We start from the raw sequence: 20,000 nt of genomic DNA, 5'->3' as shown, positions 1-20,000 counted from the left end.
ATATATATATATATATATATATATATATATATATACATATATATATATATACATATATATATATATATATATATATATATATATATATATATATATATATATATATATATAGGAATGTGATATCTGGTGTTCCTTAGGGTAGTGTTCTTGGCCCATTACTTTTCATACTATGTATACATACTTATAGCATCCTGCTTTTCCAACTAAGGTTGTAGCTTACCTAGTAATAATAATAATAATGTTAATATGTTTGTGTGTGTGTGCATTGTTTATATATGTGTGCGTATTATAGTGTGTAAATGTATTTCCATGATGTCCAAGTATGTACTAATATATATATATATATATATATATATATATATATATGTATATATATATATATATATATATATATATATATATATATATATGTATATACATATATATATACATATATATATGTATATATAGATATATATATATATATATATATATATATATATATATATATATATATATATATATATATATATATATATATATATATATATATATAGGAATGTGATATCTGGTGTTCCTTAGGGTAGTGTTCTTGGCCCATTACTTTTCATACTATGTATACATACTTATAGCATCCTGCTTTTCCAACTAAGGTTGTAGCTTACCTAGTAATAATAATAATAATGTTAATATGTCTGTGTGTGTGTGCATTGTTTATATATGTATGCGTATTATAGTGTGTAAATGTATTTGCATGATGTCTAAATATGTACTAAAATATCACCTAGACATAAGTTCGAAATGGATTTGATCATATTTAGCATTAGGAAATGAACGTACCCAGCCTCTAACATTCGATGAGTCAAGCAAATTGATTAATACTTTATTATCATCTCTTCCCAGGTCATTGTAGCAGAGCATCCCCAGAGACACACCATATCCAGAATGTGGCAAATGGTCTACGAAAAGAAAATATCTGTTTGGACTCTCATTCATTCTTTCTCATTTGGAGACAAAGTAAGCCTTAGGAAAAGAGCCCTTTGGGTTGTACTTCCATTCGAACCACATAGCGCATAGCGTAGCATAGCTTAACTGAAGGTCATACATTTGCCCAATGCACAAAGTGTAGCATAGCTTAACTGAAGTTCATACTTTTTCTCAATGCGCAAAGCGTACCATAGCTTAACTGAAGGTCATGCTTTTGCCCAATGTGCATAGCATAGTATAACTGAACTGAAGATCATACTTTTGCTCAATGCGCATTGCATGGCATAGCTTAACTGAAGATCTTATTCTTGTCCAATGCATATAAAGTAACATAACTTGACTGAAGATCATACCTTTGCTCAATGCGCATAGTGTAGCATAGCTTAACCGAATATGATACTTTTGCCCAATGCGCATAGCGTAGCATAGCTTGACTGAAGATCATACCTTTGCTCAATGTGCATAGTGTAGCATAGCTTAACTGAATATGATACTTTTGCCCAATGCGCATAGCGTAGCATAGCTTAACTGAAGATCTTATCCTTGTTCAATGCATATAGTGTAATATAACTTGACTGACGATCATACATTTGTCCAGTGCGCATTGCGTGTAGCATAACTTGACTGAAGACCTTACTTTTGCCCAATGCGCATAGCATAACAGAGCTTAACTGAAGATCTTAACTTTGCTCAATGCGCATAACTTAAGTGAGGAACATACTTTGGCCTAATGCGCATAGCATAGCATATCTTAACTGAAGATCTACTCTTTTCTAATGTATATATCGTACTATAACCTGACTCTAGATCATACTTTTGTCCGATGCGCATAACATATAGCATATCTTGACTGAAGATCTTACTTTTTGCCCAATGCGCATAGCGTAGCATAGCTTAAGTGAAGAACTTACGTTTGTCCAATGTGCATAGCTTAGCGTAGCTTAACTGGATATTTTCTTTGTCTTATTTCATATTTTGTCTTGATTTTCCTACCTGAAGCATTATTGAAAGAAATCCAGTCCCATTTCTAACGATTTTTGTTTTACTATAACTTTAATAGAATTGTAATATTGTGATCATAGGTAACAATAGTATTTCTCAACAGGAGTATCCATCAGTCTTGCCAGCTGAATTCGAGGAGAATTTTGATGAATTCAACGTGAAAGTAATCAATCACGAAGCCTATGCCAATTTCACGGAGTACCAAGTCACCATAAGGCTCTTGAACTCGGTATGTACAGCCTATAGGTCTTTGAATGATTAACTGGTAGATGTACCATTCATTTATTCATTGATTTATAGATTTTGTATAGCATTATATTGTATTTTGATAAAGGTTTATGGTAGGCTTTTGACAAAAGAAGAAGAAAGGGTAAGAAGAAAGTTGTCATGGCTTTACATGGTCCTAGATTGTGTCAGGGTTGCCAGTCATGGCTTTACATGGTCCTAGATTGTGTCAGGGTTGCCAGTCATGGCTTTACATGGTCCTAGATTGTGTCAGGGTTGCCAGGTTGGCCTTTTTCTGGCCAGAAAACTCCAAATTTGTCCTTTTTTCATGCTACACACCTAAATTTGGCCTTTTTGGAAATTGGTTAGCCTTAAATGATATATTTTCGGCCTTTTTACAAATTATGCAGTTGATCAGACGTTGGCCTTTTCTCATTTGGAAAACCTGGCAACCCTGATCTGGAGAGAGTAAATTACACAGACTTTTACCTATACAGATAACCAGACCTTGATTACTGGCAAACAAGTTACAAGTATTCCCTGTGACAATACTTAGTTAACTTGCAATGGGCAAAATAAAAATTAATGTAGATATTTAAATAATCTCTGTTGATTGTTTTTCTTAGAATCGGGGAAACTTCAAAAGTTCAAACTTGTAGCTAATGTTTTTCTTTTTTTTTATGTAGAAGAGGCTGACATAAGTCTCTCTTTACACTTCATAATATGAAAAATATATCTTAGTGTTGTTACTGTCCTTGAAATTTTTTATATAAATTGTTATATTTTTCTCTTGTTGTCGATTTCCTTTCCTCACTAAGCTATTTTCCTTGTTGGAACCCTTGGGCTTATAGCATCCTGCTTTTCCAACTGGGGGTTGTAGCTTAGCTAATAATAATAATAATGATAATAATAATAATAATGATAATAATAATAATAATAATAATAATAGGAGATGATATAGCCCCAGGACTGGTGCAAAAGAGGTTGCTACTTGAAACAGCCCATATAGTGAGAAAAGTGATGGACTCCTAAAGAGGCTGGATGAAACCGGAACCCCACACTAACCAGTCTCTGTAGACTGTGATTAATAATAACAATAATAATAATAATAATAATAATAATAATAATAATAATAATAATAATAATACCTTACATTTCCCTACAGCCAAATTCTGCTCCTTTCCAATGCATGGTCGTGCATATGACATGTTGGCCTCACGCCAAACCAGGTCCCTCGTCCCTCCTTGCCCTTCTGGCTGCCATGGAGAGAGCGAACTCACTTGTGACTGCATCATCAGCTGCTCTATTCACTTGCAGGTATATATAGCTTTCTATAGTATTCACTCCCTACTGCTTCTGCGCTTTGTGAAATTCACTACTATTGCACACAAGATTGAAAGCCTCATAAGAAGAACTAATATTCTTGGAAACCTTATAAGAGAGAATAATGCTCTTGGGAACCTTATATTAGAGACTAATGTTTCTGGGAACTTTATATGAGAATAAGACAGGCTAATACTCTTGGGAACCTTATATGAGAGAATAATATTCTTGGGAGCCTTATAAGAGAGAATAATGTTCTTGGGAACCTTATATTGGAGACTAATATTCCTGGAAACCTTATAAGAAAAACTAGTGTTCTTGGAAACCTTATAAGAGAGACTAATATTCTTGGGAACCTTATATGAGAGAATAATATTCTTTTAAACCTTATAAGAGTGACTATTATTATTTGAAACCTTGTAAGAGAGACTATCATTATTTGAAACCTTATAAGAGAGACTAATATTCTTCTTTCCATTCAGAGATGGAGTCACAGGGTGCGGTCTAGTGATGGCCCTGAAACAGACGATTGAGAAAGTTAAGCTATCACAGGAAGTCGACATCTATCATTCAGTCAAGCTGATCATTTCCGACAGACCAGAGTTTATTGTTTCAGAGGTAAGTCTGTTTGGGGTTCCTTCTCAAACTGTTATGTATCTTGCTCGAATGCTATCTTCATGGATTGTTCTGAATATAAATGTCAATTACAATGTCCTTGAGTCATATCTATGAGGAGTTCTCTCAATTTCATATCAAGACTATCAACATATCCCACATATAATCATTCTTTTAAGAATTTTTATACAAAATTTAAGATCTTGGCTTCAAAATGTCACCGGCTGTAATGAAATATGACTATCAAATGCAAGAACCATGCTTACATTATTTCTCTCAAAGTATGAAGCAATGGTGGACGTGATAATTGTTACTAAAATCACTTGCAAAAGATAAATAGGGTTAGTACATAAACCACTTCATCTACCTTAAAAGCATTGCAAACGTTTCCTTCATAGATACCTAGGTCGTTCTCATAGGGAATGTTCAGAGTAAAAGAAAACAATAAGCACAAAGGATTTTTTTCTACCTTATTTATAGATATTGTCATAGAGAATATTCAGAGTAAATAACAATAAGCACAAAGGATATTTTTTCTACCTTGCTTGTAGATATCATGTTCATTCGGCAGCTTGATCTATTTTGTCTAATTCAAGTTGAGTCAGAAAACCCAGTTAACAGATCTTGTAACTTCACACTGCTTTTTTTAGCCCTATCACGTAGGGGAACTCTACTCTCTACAGGATCTACAAGATCAGTATATCGTATGCCTCCTGGGATATTTTGCCTGTCCATATCACATTGCATAACTGGTGTTTACCGCAGCACTTACAGGACAAAAAAGAAAAAAAAAATCTTCAGTTTCTTTTTGAACGAAATATTTCTCGTTTATAAATTGTCTATTTTGAATTGTTTCATCACCAACAGATTGAATATTTACGTATTCAAAATCACGTTAATCTCATTGCTTTCATTTACACTCTTCTCTTTTTTTTCAGGAGCAATACGACTTGGTGCATGAAGGGGTAGTAGTGTACCTATCAGCTTACAGCAACTATGGTAACTTCAACTGAACAGTAAACGACTTAATGCATGAAGGGGTAGTAGTGTACCTATCAGCTTACAGCAACTATGGTAACTTCAACTGAACAGTAAACGACTTAGTGCATGAAGGGGTAGATCTCTACCTATCAGTTTACCGCAACTATGGTAACTTCAACTGAACAGTAAACGACTTAGTGTATGAAGGGGTAGATCTCAACCTATCAGCTTACCGCAACCATGGTAACTTCAACTGAACAGTAAACGACTTAGTGCATGAAGGGGTAGATCTCTACCTATCAGTTTACCGCAACTAAGGTAACTTCACCTAAGCAGTGAATCATTTAGTCAACCTTCACTGATGTATCATTGTTAAGTTGCCAGTCAATTGTGACCTATTATAGCTTGGTTACCTGTTAGATTGAGACCTATTATAGTGTGGTTACCTGTTTGATTGTGACCTATTATTATTAAGTTATCCACTACATTGTGGCCTATTATAGTTTGGTTACCTGTTAGATTATGACCAATTATAATTTAGTTACCTATTAGGTTGTGATCTATTATAGTTTGGTTACCTGTTAGATTATGACCTATTATAATTTGGGTACCTGTTTGATTGTGACCTATTATTATTAAGTTATCCACTACATTGTGGCCTATTATAGTTTGGTTACCAATTAGATTATGACCAATTATAATATAGTTACCCGTAAGATTGTGATCTATTATAGTTTGGTTACCCGTTAGATCGTGACCTATTATAGTTTGGTTACTTGTTAGATTGTGACCTATTATAGCATACAGAAAGAACACCCAGCTACATACAGACTAACAAACACTCAACTAGCATACAGAAAGAACACCCCGCTAGCATACAAAAACAACGGACACTCGGCTAGCATACAGAAAGAACAGCCTGCTAGAATACAGGAACAACAGGCACTCGGCTAGCATAGAGAAAGAACAGCCTGCTAGCATACAGAAACAACAGACACTCGGCTAGCATACAGGAAGAACAGCCTGCTAGCATACAGAATCAACAGACACTCGGCTAGCATACAGAAACAACAGACACTCGGCTAGCATACAGAAAGAACAGGCTGCTAGCATACAGAAACAACAGACACTCGGGTAGTAAAGCAAGCAGAAACAACAGACACTCTCCTAGCATATAAAAAAACAGCAGACACCTGGCTAGCATATAAAGTTAACAGACAATCGGCTAGCATATAGAAACAACAGACACTCGGCTAGCGTACAACTTTATGGCATCCCTCTATCAAAAAGCATAGACTTCATATGCAACCTTTATAAATATTTTAACACTATTAGTAAATTAGCTTCTTTAGTAAGGCATTTAAATATAATACTAAACATGGAAAAAATAAATATTTATTCAACACGAGTTGCAAAAGTCTTTAATGAGAACACTATTTTCACAATGTGAAACTTTTGCTTCATTTTCAAAAGTAACCTTGTGAGTCTTGGTGTTAACATCCTTTGATATTTAACAGACTTAAACTCTTATGCATTATCATCACACAATGAATGTTTACTGAAACCTGGACTTACTTCTTTAATGAAACCTCTATTTTTCCTGACTTCACTACAATTTGACAATTCGGTGCTGTTTTGGCATGCGATCTCAAATTCGTACTTTTACTTTGGTACGCGAACTCAAAGTCGTACTTTTGCTTTGGTATGCGAACTCAAAGTCGTACTTTTGCTTTGGTACGCGATCTCAAAGTCGTACTTTTGCTTTGGTACGCGAACTCAAAGTCGTACTTTTGCTTTGGTATGCGAACTCAAAGTCGTACTTTTGCTTTGGTACGCGAACTCAAAGTCGTACTTTTGCTTTGGTACGCGAACTCAAAGTCGTACTTTTGCTTTGGTATGCGATCTCGCTTCACGGCGAAGCAAGAACCATTTGATTTTCTAAAAAAAGATATATACCGGGAATAATTCTCTAAGAAATAATAATCAATCATTGATGTTAGCGTGCTCAGCTTAACCTTATCGCTTGCCAGCACATACAGAACTTGTCTTTATTTTTTCGCGAGCGAAGCGAGCGCACGCTGAAGCGAGAACCATTAGATTTTCTAATATTCTTGTTTTTTTTACCTATTAAAAATATTGAGATTGCATACCAAAGCAAAAGAACAATTTCTGATATCACGCCATAAATGAGATCACATACCAAAACAGCAATGACAAATCTATTACATAATATATACAGGTTCAACACATTTTTATATAATTGTTCCCGGTACCAAAGAAGGATTATTAGTTTAATGTATTAGAACTTTCATACCTAGAAATAATTCTGGAAGTTCATCACTTACGTGTTGATTATAATTGTGGGTAATTTGATTACTCTTATCTACAAGGTTCTTTATCTTCAAACATAGATAATATACAATCATATTTTTAAAGCAAATAAGAACTTACTCTTCTCCAATCTAATTTGATTACTCTTATCTACAAGGTTCTTTATCTTCAAACATAAATAACTTACAATCATTTTTTAAAGCAAATAAGAACTTACTCTTCTCCAATCTAATAATTCAGCAGGACCGGTAACGGACTGCAAAAACAAAAGCCAGGGTTCCACAAGGTGGGGCAATTGTAACATAACAGAACAGCATTTCTGGGTATCATGTTATAAATAGTTGTACTACATAAGCAAAATAAAACCTTCGTAGTATCATTAACAAACCCCTTTGCTTTCTCAAACACTGATTTTACCACTACACCTATTTTTACAGCAAATACATTGTTTTGTGGGTAATGTGGACTACTTGTTATATACTCAGAGTCCCAAGTTATTGCCAAATTTCTAAGTTCACCAGCACATCATTGTGGCCCATTACCACTATACAGGCGTGTTGGTATTCCTTAAATTTCAAACATCTTTGCAAAAGATAATTATCTCTTTACAAGATATAGATTTTAATCCACGAGAAAATCTTACTGCAATGGCCAACTAAAATGTGTAAGAGTGACTACCAAATTCAAATAGATCACTAGACAATTTCTCATGGATGAGAAGGTAACTTATGTGAAAGTATTGGGTCCTTATTACTCTTAGAGCTTTGTAAACAAACAACCCAGTACTGAACACATTTCTCAATAACAACCATCAGGTTAGAGCAGTAAATATTGTCTTTAGCTCTAAGCTGTGATTGTGCGACACTCAAATGATCAGCATGTATATGATACAAGCATTCTTTTCTGAAAAGTTCATGGACAACTAATCTCTGTTCATTATACATCATATCACATGTTCTTTAAATTTGTTAAACACAAGATCAGGTTTCTTCCTCTCTGCATTTGACAAGTTTCAACTACTAGATAATTCATGGCCACTGTGACAAAGTAGAGAACAGAGAACAGTGATTCTCTTTTCGTCATTGATATTGTTAATAGCAAAATAGCTACAAGTGATACCAAACCACTCACCATAAACATTATTCTCAATCTGATCAACAGCTTCACAATTCTACATAGAGGGACGGACTATTTGTGTAGGTTTTACTGCATAGTGTACCATTAACCTACAGAAATGAAAGTTATGGGCTAAGCCAAGTGAAGTGAATGCAAAAATATTAATAACGCCAGCCTGATAGTAGGTTGTGTCACAATCCAGCTAAATATACAAGTAAAGTGAATTCAAAAATATTAATAACGCCAGCCTGACAGTATATTGTATCACAATCCAGCTAAATATACAAGTAAAGTGAATTCAAAAATATTAATAACGCCAGCCTGACAGTAGGTTGTGTCACAATCCAGCTAAATATACAATTAAAGTGAATGCAAAAATATTAATAACGCCAGCCTGACAGTAGGTTGTGTCACAATCCAGCTAAATATACAATTAAAGTGAATGCAAAAATATCAATAACGCCAGCCTGACAGTAGGTTGTGTCACAATCCAGCTAAATATACAAGTGAATGCAAAAATATCAATAACGCCAGCCTGACAGTAGGTTGTGTCACAATCCAGCTAAATATACAAGTAAAGTGAATGCAAAAATATTAATAACACCAGCCTGACAGTAGGTTGTGTTACAATCCAGCTAAATATACAAGTAAAGTGAATGTAAAAATATTAATAACGCCAGCCTGACAGTAGGTTGTGTCACAATCCAGCTAAATATACAATGAAACCATGTGAGATTTAATGTTCCTTTAATTCAATAATCCTCGGGATAGAATAGTTTAAGACATAAGTATATGTAAATATTCTAGTTCCTTTTATGATTCCCTTGATTAGTTAAAATACGCAATTTCAGCTTCATTGAGAGGCATGGTAGCTTCTCCCACTATGGAGCTGGAGGTTTTAGAGGGCTATGGTTGACTGTCTAAGAGCCCCCTTCCCGAAATAAGGTCCGGGCAATCTGTGTGTGTGTGTGTGTGTGTGTGTGTGTGTGTGTGTGTGAGGACATCAGGGTCCTTTGAAACGAGGCACCTCATCTCCCGACGGGCATAATTCCAACAGGTTTGAAGGCAGACGTCTGTGCAGAACTTGAGGTGTCATTTATTATTACTATTATTACTAGCTAAGCTACAACCCTAGTTGGAAAAAGCAACTGTTTTTATTCAGAATCATTGATTTCTGATTTTTATATTTTCAGTGCATTGTAGGAATTAAACCTTTTGATGGCTGAAATCATTCAGAAATTTACTTGAAACAGTGCTTTGTGAAATTGTTAGAGAAATATCATTTAATCACTGTGCTGAAACAAGATAGATAAAAGAATAGGAACACCCCCCCCCAAAAAAAAAAAAAAAGAATGAAAGGAAAAGTGAATGAAAACCAAATTATCTAAATGAAATACGATATATAAATTGGGAATATACAGAAAATAGCAGATTATTATTATTATTATTATTATTATTATTATTATTATTATTATTATTAGCAAAGCTACAACCCTAGTTGGAAAACCAAGATGCTATAAGCCCAAGGGCTCCAACAAGGAAAAATAGCCCTGTGAAGAAAAGGAAATAAGGGAATAAATAAAGGATGAGAACAAATTAACAATAAATCATTCTACAAACAGTAATAACATTAAAAGAGATATGTCATATATAAACTATAAAAAGAATTATGTCAGCCTGTTCAACATAACATTTGCTGCAACTTTGAACTTTTGAAGTTCTACTGATTCAACTACAATCTCAATCAAAGGTCAAAAACTCAGATCTTTGACAACGCATCTTGGCCTTAGTATTACGAACAGGATGGAACTATCTGAGATCTGAATGTAAAGGATGATCAGACTCAGGAAAAATCGTATCCTCAAATCTGGATTAATCTCTGTAGGAAGAAAACAAGGAATAATAATAATAATAATAATAATAATAATAATAATAATAATAATAATAATAATAATAATAATAATAATAATAATAATAATAATAATAATAATAATAACAACGTGGCTTCTTTTATCCTTCGTTTTTTTAGTCTGATGACTCTCTTCGATTTCAAGTCGGGTGCAAATATTGAGGATAGTTAAAAAAAAAAATGCTAACAAAATAAACTGCATCTATTTTACCATCCCAGCCCATGCCCATACACACACATACACACACACACATATAAGTATATATATATATATATATATATATATATATATATATATATATATATATATATATATATATATATATATATATATATAGATTTATACATATGTATGTGTGTATATATACATTTATATACATATATATACATATCTATATATATGTATATGTACATATATATATATACATATATTTGTAAATATATAAAACTCTGAAACTGTCTATTAAGATATATAGGCGCTATAATTTTACAGTATTTTTCTACCCCGAGAGAGAGAGAGAGAGAGAGAGAGAGAGAGAGAGAGAGAGAGAGAGAGAGACCTACTTAACATATTACCAAAGTACCTAATGATTTCTAATAGGTCGAAATTTTTCTCTTTTGATGTTATGAAGCCATTTCTTCCTTCCATTTCCAGAAAACCTGAAAATATTACCCTTTGACCCGTTGATATAATTCCCCTTGCATTTAGATAACACTTAAAGGACATCGTAAAACACTTAGAAAACACGTTATGGTACATAACAATTCTTCATTATATTGCCAGTCACTTGAAATACACCACTATTTGTATCTATTATCTTCGAGTGTAAAAATTCGCCCACCAACAGCGTAACCTCTCTCGGCTAATGGCAGAGGAAGACTAATTATTTCCAGGCCAACTTGCCCTATATAATATTCGGTATGTCTTTGGGATTTGAATGTCCCCGTGAAAAGGTCTTGTACTCTGGAAGGTAGAGACCTATTCAAAACCACAAGAAGAAATTTAACATGGGAGAAGGAATTTGAAACCTTTGACCCTCTCTTATTATTATTATTATTATTATTATTATTATTATTACTATCCAAGCTACAACCCTAGTTGGAAAAGCAAGATGCTATAAGCCCAGGGGCTCCAACAGGGAAAAATAGCCCAGTGAGGAAAGGAAATAAGGAAATAAATAAATGAAGAGAACAATTAACAATAAATCATTCTAAAAACAGTAACAACGTCAAAACAGACATGTCATATATAAACTATTAACAACATCAAAAACAAATATGTCATAAATAAACTATAAAAAGACTCATGTCCGCCTGGTCAACAAAAAAGCATTTGCTCCAACTTTGAACTTTTGAAGTTCTACTGATTCAACCACCCGATTAGGAAGATCATTCCACAACTTGAAATCCGACTGTTTGTTGACTTCTGTAGCTGAAAATATAGGCATGGGATTCAGGCTTGGCCTATCCTAGGCCAAAATATACCAAAATTCACCTTACAAACAGCTTCTTGGAACTAATTAAGTTTGTAAGTTGAAGACCTTCTGTAATAGTAAGTATTTCAAGGAATAAAACTATTACTGGTGGGAAAAAGGTTGAGAATCCATTTCTCTATCATCAACTTGGAGTCTTATTTAGGCCAAAAGTTTTCATAATTTCTAATTTTCGTCATATATTAATTCATTGAACCATTTTGAACCAAAATTATTCGAGTCACTGCAATGGAAAATATTTTTTATGTAGTATACACTTTTTGTATTTACCAGAAAAAAATCTATTTTAAAAGAATTTTCTCTATACACAGGAAACAATAATTTACTGGTATTCTATTTCTCTATCTTTCAAGTTTTTATTCCATAACCCACTACATTCCACAATTATCAATTATATCATCTATGCTTGAGAAAGTGATTGTGTGCGTGGATGTCCATTTTCACCCAAACGATTACATTTAATTTGCATTAAAACACGGTAAATGTCTGGGAACATTTATTCCAGGATTTTTACCCTTTTGAAAACGGATATATTGACGTAAAGGAGGAATATTACAGTCACCAACCCGTAAAAGATGATAACAAAGTAATGTAATATTACGGTCGTCTGTATTTTACTGAAATACGATTGAGAACGGTACGTTTTTACGGAGAATTTCCGATTAAAATTACAGTTTTTTCTATCAGCATGATAATGCACACTCCCAAGATAATCTCATGGCCAATTTTATAAAAAAAAATCCAGGCTTCCCCGGCTATATAAGACCAGAATATCAATCCTTATAACAAAATATCAAAGAAAAAAGATTGAAAAGATATATAAAAACTACTGACCCTCCCTAGGGTAGGCTATGTATCTACTAAATTAATGTACATGAAGAAAGTAAGATATTGTCTTGGGTTGGAGTTCTCTTGCTTGAGGGTACACTCGGACACACTATTTGATCTTATTTCTCATCCTCTTGTTTTGTTGGAGTTTTTGTGGTTTATATAGGAAATATTTATTTTAATGTTGCTACTTTTCTTAAAGTATTTTAATTTTTCCTTGTTTCCTTTCCTCGATGGGCTATTTTCCCTGTTGTAGCCACTAGGCTTGTAGCGTCCTGCTTTTCCAACTAGGGTTGTGGCTTGGCAACTAATAGTAATGGGGATAATAATGTAGGATATTAAAAAAAAACAGGTTGAGATAAGAATATCAATATAAAGTAGTATGTAAGAAATCTTGCTATTCTCATCAACATTGATAATGTTAACAATGTAACGGGTAACTCAATTATAATTGGTCATAATCTAAGAGGTAACCAAACTAGAATAGGTCACAATCTACCAGGTAACCAATCTATAATAGGTCACAATCCAACAGGTAACCAAACTAAAACAGGTCACAATCTAATGAGTAACTGAATTATAATTGGTCATAATCTAACAGGTAACCAAACTATAATAGGTCACAATCTACCAGGTAACCAAACTATACTAGGTTACAATCCAACAGGTAACCAAACTAGAATAGGTCACAATCTAACGAATAACTGAATTATAATTGGTCATAATCTAACAGGTAACCAAACTATAATAGGTCACAATCTACCAGGTAACCAAACTATACTAGGTTACAATCCAACAGGTAACCAAACTAGAATAGGTCACAATCTAACGAATAACTGAATTATAATTGGTCATAATCTAACAGGTAACCAAACTATAATAGGTCACAATCTAACAGGTAACCAAACTAAAACAGGTCACAATCTAACGAGTAACTGAATTATAATTGGTCACAATCCAACAGGTAACCAAACTATAATAGATCACAATCTACCAGGTAACCAAACTATAATAGGTCACAATCCAACAGGTAACCAAACTATAATAGGTCACAATCTAACATGTAACCAAATTATAATAGATCACAATCTAACAGGTACCCAAACTATAATAGGTCACACTCCAATGAGTAACTGAATTATAATTGGTCATAATCTAACAGGTAACCAAACTATAATAGGTCACAATCTACCAGGTAACCAAACTATAATAGGTCACAATCCAACAGGTAACCAAACTATAATAGGTCACAATATAACAGGTAACCAAACTATAATAGGTCACAATCCAACAGGTAACCAAACTATAATAGGTCACAATATAACAGGTAACCAAACTATAATAGGTCACAATCCAACAGGTAACCAAACTATAATAGGTCACAATATAACAGGTAACCAAACTAGAATAGGTCACAATCCAACAGGTAACCAAACTAGAACAGGTCACAATCTAACGAGTAACTGAATTATAATTGGTCATAATTTAACAGGTAACCAAACTATAATAGGTCACAATCTAACAGGTAGCTAAATCAGTGGGTAACTTAACAATAATACATCAGTGAAGGTTGACTAAAATAATTTACTCCTTAGTTGAAGTTACCATAGTTGCGGTAAGCTGATAGGTAGATAACGACCCCTTCATGCACCAAGTCGTATTGCTCCTAAAAAAAAAAAATACGAGTGTAAATAAAAGCAATGAGATTAACGTGATTTTGAATACGTATATATTCAATCTGTTAGTGATGAAACAATTTAAGATAGAGAATTTATAAACGAGAAGTACTTCGCTCCAAAAAAAACAAAAAATGAAGACTTTTTTTTACTCCTTTGTGTGCTTCGATAAACACCAGTTTTGCAATGTGATATGGGTAGGCAAAATACCTAAGAAGGTATACAATATAATGATCTTCTAAATCCTGAAGAGAGTGGGGTTCCCCTACGGGATAGGGCTAAAAAAGCAGCCCTTATAAAAAAAGAAAAAAAAAAAGCATTCAGTGTAAAGTTACCAGATCTGTTAACTGGGCTTTTTGACTTAAATTGGATTAGACAAAATAGATCGAGCTTCCGAATGAACAAGGTAGAAAAAATATCCTTTGTGCTTATTGTTTTCTTTTACTCTGAACATTCCCTATGAGAACGACCTAGGTATCTATGAAGGAAACGTTTGCAATGCTTTTAAGGTAGATGAAGTGGTTTATGTACTAACCATATTTATCTTTTGCAAATGTTTTTGGTAAGAATTATCACGTCCACCATTGCTTCATACTTTGAGAAAAAGAATGTAAGCATTGTTCTTGCATTTGATTGTAATATTTCATTGCATCCGGTGACATTTTGAAGCCAAGATCTTAAATTTTGCATCAAAACTTAAAAAAATTATTATATATAAAATATTTTGATAGTCTTGATATGAAATTGAGAAATATCCTCATAGATATGACTCAAGGACATTTTAATTGACATTTATATTCAGAACAATCCATGAATATAGCATTCGAACAAGATACATAACAGTTTGAGAAGGAACCCTGAACAGACTCACCTCTGAAACAATAAACTCTGGTCTGTCGTAAGTGATCAGCTGGACTGAATGATAGATGTCGACTTCCTGATGTAGCTTAACTTTCTCGATCGACTGCTTCAGGGCCATCATTAGACCGCAACCTGTGACTCCATCTCTGAATGGAAAGAAGAATATTAGTCTCTCTTATAAGGTTTCCAAGAATATAAGTCTCTCTTGTAAGGTTACAAGAATGATAGTCTGTCTTACAAGGTTTCAAATAATAATATTTACTCTTGTAAGGTTTACAAGAATATAGTCTCAATTATAAGGTTCACAAGAAAAGTAGTCTCTCTTATAAGGTTCCCAAAAACATTAGTCTCTAATATAAGGTTCCCAAGAACATTAGTCTAATATAAGGTTCCAAAGAATATTTTTCTCTCTTACAATGTTCCCAAAAACCTTAGTCTCTAATATAAGGTTCCCAAAAACATTAGCCTCTAAAATAAGGTTCCAAAGAACATTAGTCTCTCTTATAATGTTCCCAAAAACATTAGCCTCTAATATAAGGTTCCCAAGAACATTAGTCTCTCTTATAAGTTTCCCAAGACCATTAGTCTCTAACATAAGGTTCCCAAGAACATTAGTCTCTATTATAAGGTTCCCAAGAACATTAGTCTCTCTTATAAGGTTCCCAAGAACATTAGTATCTCTTATAAGGTTCCCAAGAACATTAGCCTCTCTTATAAGGTTCCCAAGAACATTAGTCTCTCTTATAAGGTTCCCAAGAACATTAGTATCTCTTATAAGGTTCCCAAGAACATTAGCCTCTCTTATAAGGTTCCCAAGAATATTAGTCTCTAATATAAGGTTCCCAAGAATATTAGTATCTCTTATAAAGTTTCCAAGAACATTAATCTCTCTTATAAGGTTCCCAGGAACATTAATCTCTCTTATAAGGTTCCCAAGAATATTAGCCTGTCTTATTCTCATATAAAGTTCCCAAAAATATTAGTCTCTAATATAAGGTTCCCAAAAGCATTATTCTCTCTTATAAGGTTTCCAAGAATTTTAGTTCTTCTTACAAGGCTTTCAATCTTGTGTGAAATGGTAATGGATTTCACAAAGCGTAGAAGCAGTAGGGAGTGAATATTATATATATACCAAAGGCACTTCCCCCAATTTTGGGGGGTAGCCGACATCAACAAATGAAACAAAACAAAAAAGGGGACCTCTACTCTCTACGTTCCTCCAGCCTAACCAGGGACTCAACCGAGTTCAGCTGGTACTATAGAAAGCTATATATACCTGCAAGTGAATAGAGCAGCTGACGATGCAGTCACAAGTGAGTCCGCTCTCTCCATGACAGCCAGAAGGGGAAGGAGTGACGAAGGGCCCGGTTTGGTGTGAGGCCAACATTTCATAAGCACGACCATGCATTGGAAAGGAGCAGAATTTGGCTGTAGGGAAATGTAAGGTATTATTATTATTATTATTATTATTATTATTATTATTATTATTATTATTATTATTATTATTATTATTATTATTATTATTATTATTATTATTATTATTATTATTTTTAATCACAGTCTACAGAGACTGGTTAGTGTGGGGTTCCGGTTTCATCCAGCCTCTTTAGGAGTCCATCAATTTTCTCACTATATGGGCTGTTTCAAGTAGCAACCTCTTTTGCACCAGTCCTGTAGGTATATCGGCTCCTATTATTATTATTATTATTATTATTATTATTATTATTATTACCTAAGCTACAATCCCTAGTTAGAAAAGCAGAATGCTATTAGCCCAAGGGCTTCAACAGGGAAAAATAGCTTAGTGAGGAAAGGAAATAGACAACAAGAGAAGAAATAACAATTAATATAAACTATTTTAAGAACAGTAATAACACTTAGATAGATCTTTCATATTATAAAGTATAAAGAGAGACTTATGACAGCCTCTTCTACATAGAAAAAAACATTAGCTGCAAGTTTGAACTTTTGAAGTTTCCCTAATTCTAAGAAAATAATCAACAGAGATTATTTAAATATGCTCCTTAACTTTTATTTTGCCCATTGCAAGTTAACTATGTATTGTCACAGAGAATACTTGTAACTTGTTTGCCAGTAATCAAGGTCTGGTTATCTGTATAGGTAAAAGGCTGTGTAATTTACTCTCTCCAGATCAGGGTTGCCAGGTTTTCCAAATGAGAAAAGGCCAACGTCTGATCACCTGCAGCTTTAAAAGGCCAACATAATAGTAAAAAAAGGCCGAAAATATATCATTTAAGGCTAACCAATTTCAAAAAGGCCAAATTTAGGTGTCAAGCACGAAAAAAAGGACAAATTTGGAGTTATCTGTCAAGAAAAAGGCCAACCTGGCAACCCTGACACAATCTAGGACCATGTAAAGCCATGACTGGCAACCCTGACACAATCTAGGACCATGTAAAGCCATGACTGGCAACCCTGACACAATCTAGGACCATGTAAAGCCATGACTGGCAACCCTGACACAATCTAGGACCATGTAAAGCCATGACTGGCAACCCTGACACAATCTAGGACCATGTAAAGCCATGACAACTTTCTTGTCATCCTTTCTTCTTATTTTGTCAAAAGCCTACCATAAACCTTTATCAAAATACAATGTAATGCTATACAAAATCTATATATCAATGAATAAATGAATGGTACATCTACCAGTTAATCATTCAAAGACTTATTAGCTGTACATACCGAGTTCATGAGACTTATGGTGACTTGGTACTCCGTGAAATTATCGTATTCTTGGTGATTGATTACTTTCACGTTGAATTCATCAAAATTCTCCTCGCATTCAGCTGGCAAGACTGCTGGATACTCCTGTTGAGAAATACTATTGTTACGTATGATCACAATATTACAATACTTCGGAAAAGAAAATCATGACAAAAATGAAATAAGACAATTGCAACTAATCATCAATAAGAAAATAGAAAGGAAAGCTGCAGTTAAGCTATACTACACTATGCACATTGGACAAAAGTAAGTACTTCAGTTAAACTATGCCACGCTATGCACATTGGGCAAAAGTAAGATCTTCAGTCAAGTTATGCTATATTCTATGCGCACCGGACAAAAGTATGATCTCCAATCAGGTTATGCTGCACTATATACATTGGACAAGAGTATAACTTTAGTTAAGATTTGCTACACTATGCACATTGGACAAAAGCAAGTTCTTCAGTTAAACTATGCCACGCTCTGCGTATTGGGCTAAAGTATGATCTTCAGTCAAGTTATGCTATATGCTATGCGCACTGGACAAAAGTATGATCGCCAGTCAGGTTATGCTGCGCTATATACATTGGACAAGAGCAGATCTTTAGTTAAGCTATGCGCACCGGACAAAAGTATGATCTCCAATCAGTTTATGCTGCACTATATACATTGGACAAGAGTATAACTTTAGTTAAGATTTGCTACACTATGCACACTGGACAAAAGTAAGTTCTTCAGTTAAACTATGCCACGCTATGCACATTGGGCAAAAGTAAGATCTTCAGTCAAGTTATGCTATATGCTATGCGCACTGGACAAAAGTATGATTGCCAGTCAGGTTATGCTGCGCTATATACATTGGACAAGAGTAGATCTTTAGTTAAGCTATGCGCACCGGACAAAAGTATGATCTCCAGTAGGTTATGCTGCGCTATATACATTGGACAAGAGTAGAACTTCAGTTAAGATATGCTACACTATGCACATTAGACAAAAGTAAGTTCTTCAGTTAAGCTATGCTACGCTATGCACAGTGAACATAATTAAGATCTTCAGTCAAGTTATGCTATATGCTATGCGCACTGGACAAAAGAATGATCGCCAGTCAGGTTATGCTGCGCTATATACATTGGACAAGAGTAGATCTTTAGTTAAGCTATGCGTACCGGACAAAAGTATGATCTCCAGTCAGGTTATGCTGCACTATATACATTGGACAAGAGTAGAACTTAAGATATGCTACACTATGCACATTGGACTAAAGTAAGTTCTTCAGTTAAACTATGCGACGCTATGCACATTGGGCAAAAGTAAGATCTTCAGTTAAGTTATGCTATATCCTATGCGTACTGGACAAAAGTATGATCTTCAGTCAAGTTATGTTCCACTATATACATTGGACAAGAGCAGATCTTTAGTTAAGCTATGCGCACCGGACAAAAGTATGATCTCCAGTAGGTTATGCTGCGCTATAGACATTGGACAAGAGTAGAACTTCAGTTAAGATATGCTACACTATGCACATTGGACAAAAGTAAGTTCTTCAGTTAAGCTATGCTACGCTATGCACAGTGAACATAATTAAGATCTTCAGTCAAGTTATGCTATATGCTATGTGCACTGAACAAAAGAATGATCTTCGGTCAAGTTATCTTATGCTGTATACATTGTACAAGAGTAGGTCTTCAGTTAAGCTATGCGCACTGGACAAAAGTATGATCTTCAGTCAAGTTATGATATGATATGCAAATAAAACAAAAGTAAGATCCTCAGTCAAATTACGAAATACACTATGTGCACTAGACAAAAGTATGATCTTCATTCAAGTTATGTTACGCTATGCGCATTGGGCAAAAGTATGACCTTCAGTTAAGCTATGCTTCGTTATGCGCATTGGGCAAAAATACGACCTTCAGTTAAGCTATGATACGCTATGTGCATTGG

General features: G+C 34.1%; 2 protein-coding genes across 3 annotated transcripts in view; one reads left to right on the top strand and one right to left on the bottom strand.

Annotated features, from left to right (window-relative positions):
- The window catches only part of LOC137637298 (receptor-type tyrosine-protein phosphatase epsilon-like), a 39,110-nt gene extending 32,789 nt beyond the window's left edge, over positions 1 to 6,321 (top strand). Inside the window, exons 22-26 of the mRNA XM_068369542.1 lie at positions 883 to 996; positions 2,072 to 2,197; positions 3,359 to 3,510; positions 3,999 to 4,134; positions 5,070 to 6,321. Of these exons, the coding sequence (XP_068225643.1) occupies positions 883 to 996; positions 2,072 to 2,197; positions 3,359 to 3,510; positions 3,999 to 4,134; positions 5,070 to 5,144 (603 nt within the window). The 3' untranslated portion in view covers positions 5,145 to 6,321. The remainder of the gene's footprint in view (positions 1 to 882; positions 997 to 2,071; positions 2,198 to 3,358; positions 3,511 to 3,998; positions 4,135 to 5,069) is intronic.
- Positions 6,322 to 14,218: 7,897 nt separating this feature from the next.
- LOC137637304 (receptor-type tyrosine-protein phosphatase epsilon-like) overlaps positions 14,219 to 20,000 on the bottom strand; it is a 36,518-nt gene continuing 30,736 nt past the window's right edge. For both annotated transcript variants that reach the window (XM_068369544.1, XM_068369545.1), the window contains exons 20-23: positions 18,033 to 18,158; positions 16,603 to 16,754; positions 15,337 to 15,472; positions 14,219 to 14,455 (exon numbers count right to left, since the gene is read on the bottom strand). In XM_068369544.1, coding sequence (XP_068225645.1) covers positions 14,381 to 14,455; positions 15,337 to 15,472; positions 16,603 to 16,754; positions 18,033 to 18,158 — 489 coding nt within the window. In that variant the 3' untranslated portion in view covers positions 14,219 to 14,380. The remainder of the gene's footprint in view (positions 14,456 to 15,336; positions 15,473 to 16,602; positions 16,755 to 18,032; positions 18,159 to 20,000) is intronic.

Source organism: Palaemon carinicauda, unplaced genomic scaffold (assembly GCF_036898095.1).
Source record: "Palaemon carinicauda isolate YSFRI2023 unplaced genomic scaffold, ASM3689809v2 scaffold64, whole genome shotgun sequence".
Lineage (NCBI taxonomy): Eukaryota > Metazoa > Arthropoda > Malacostraca > Decapoda > Palaemonidae > Palaemon > Palaemon carinicauda.
Note: the sequence above shows the minus strand (reverse complement) of the source record. Positions and strands in the feature narration are given on the sequence as shown.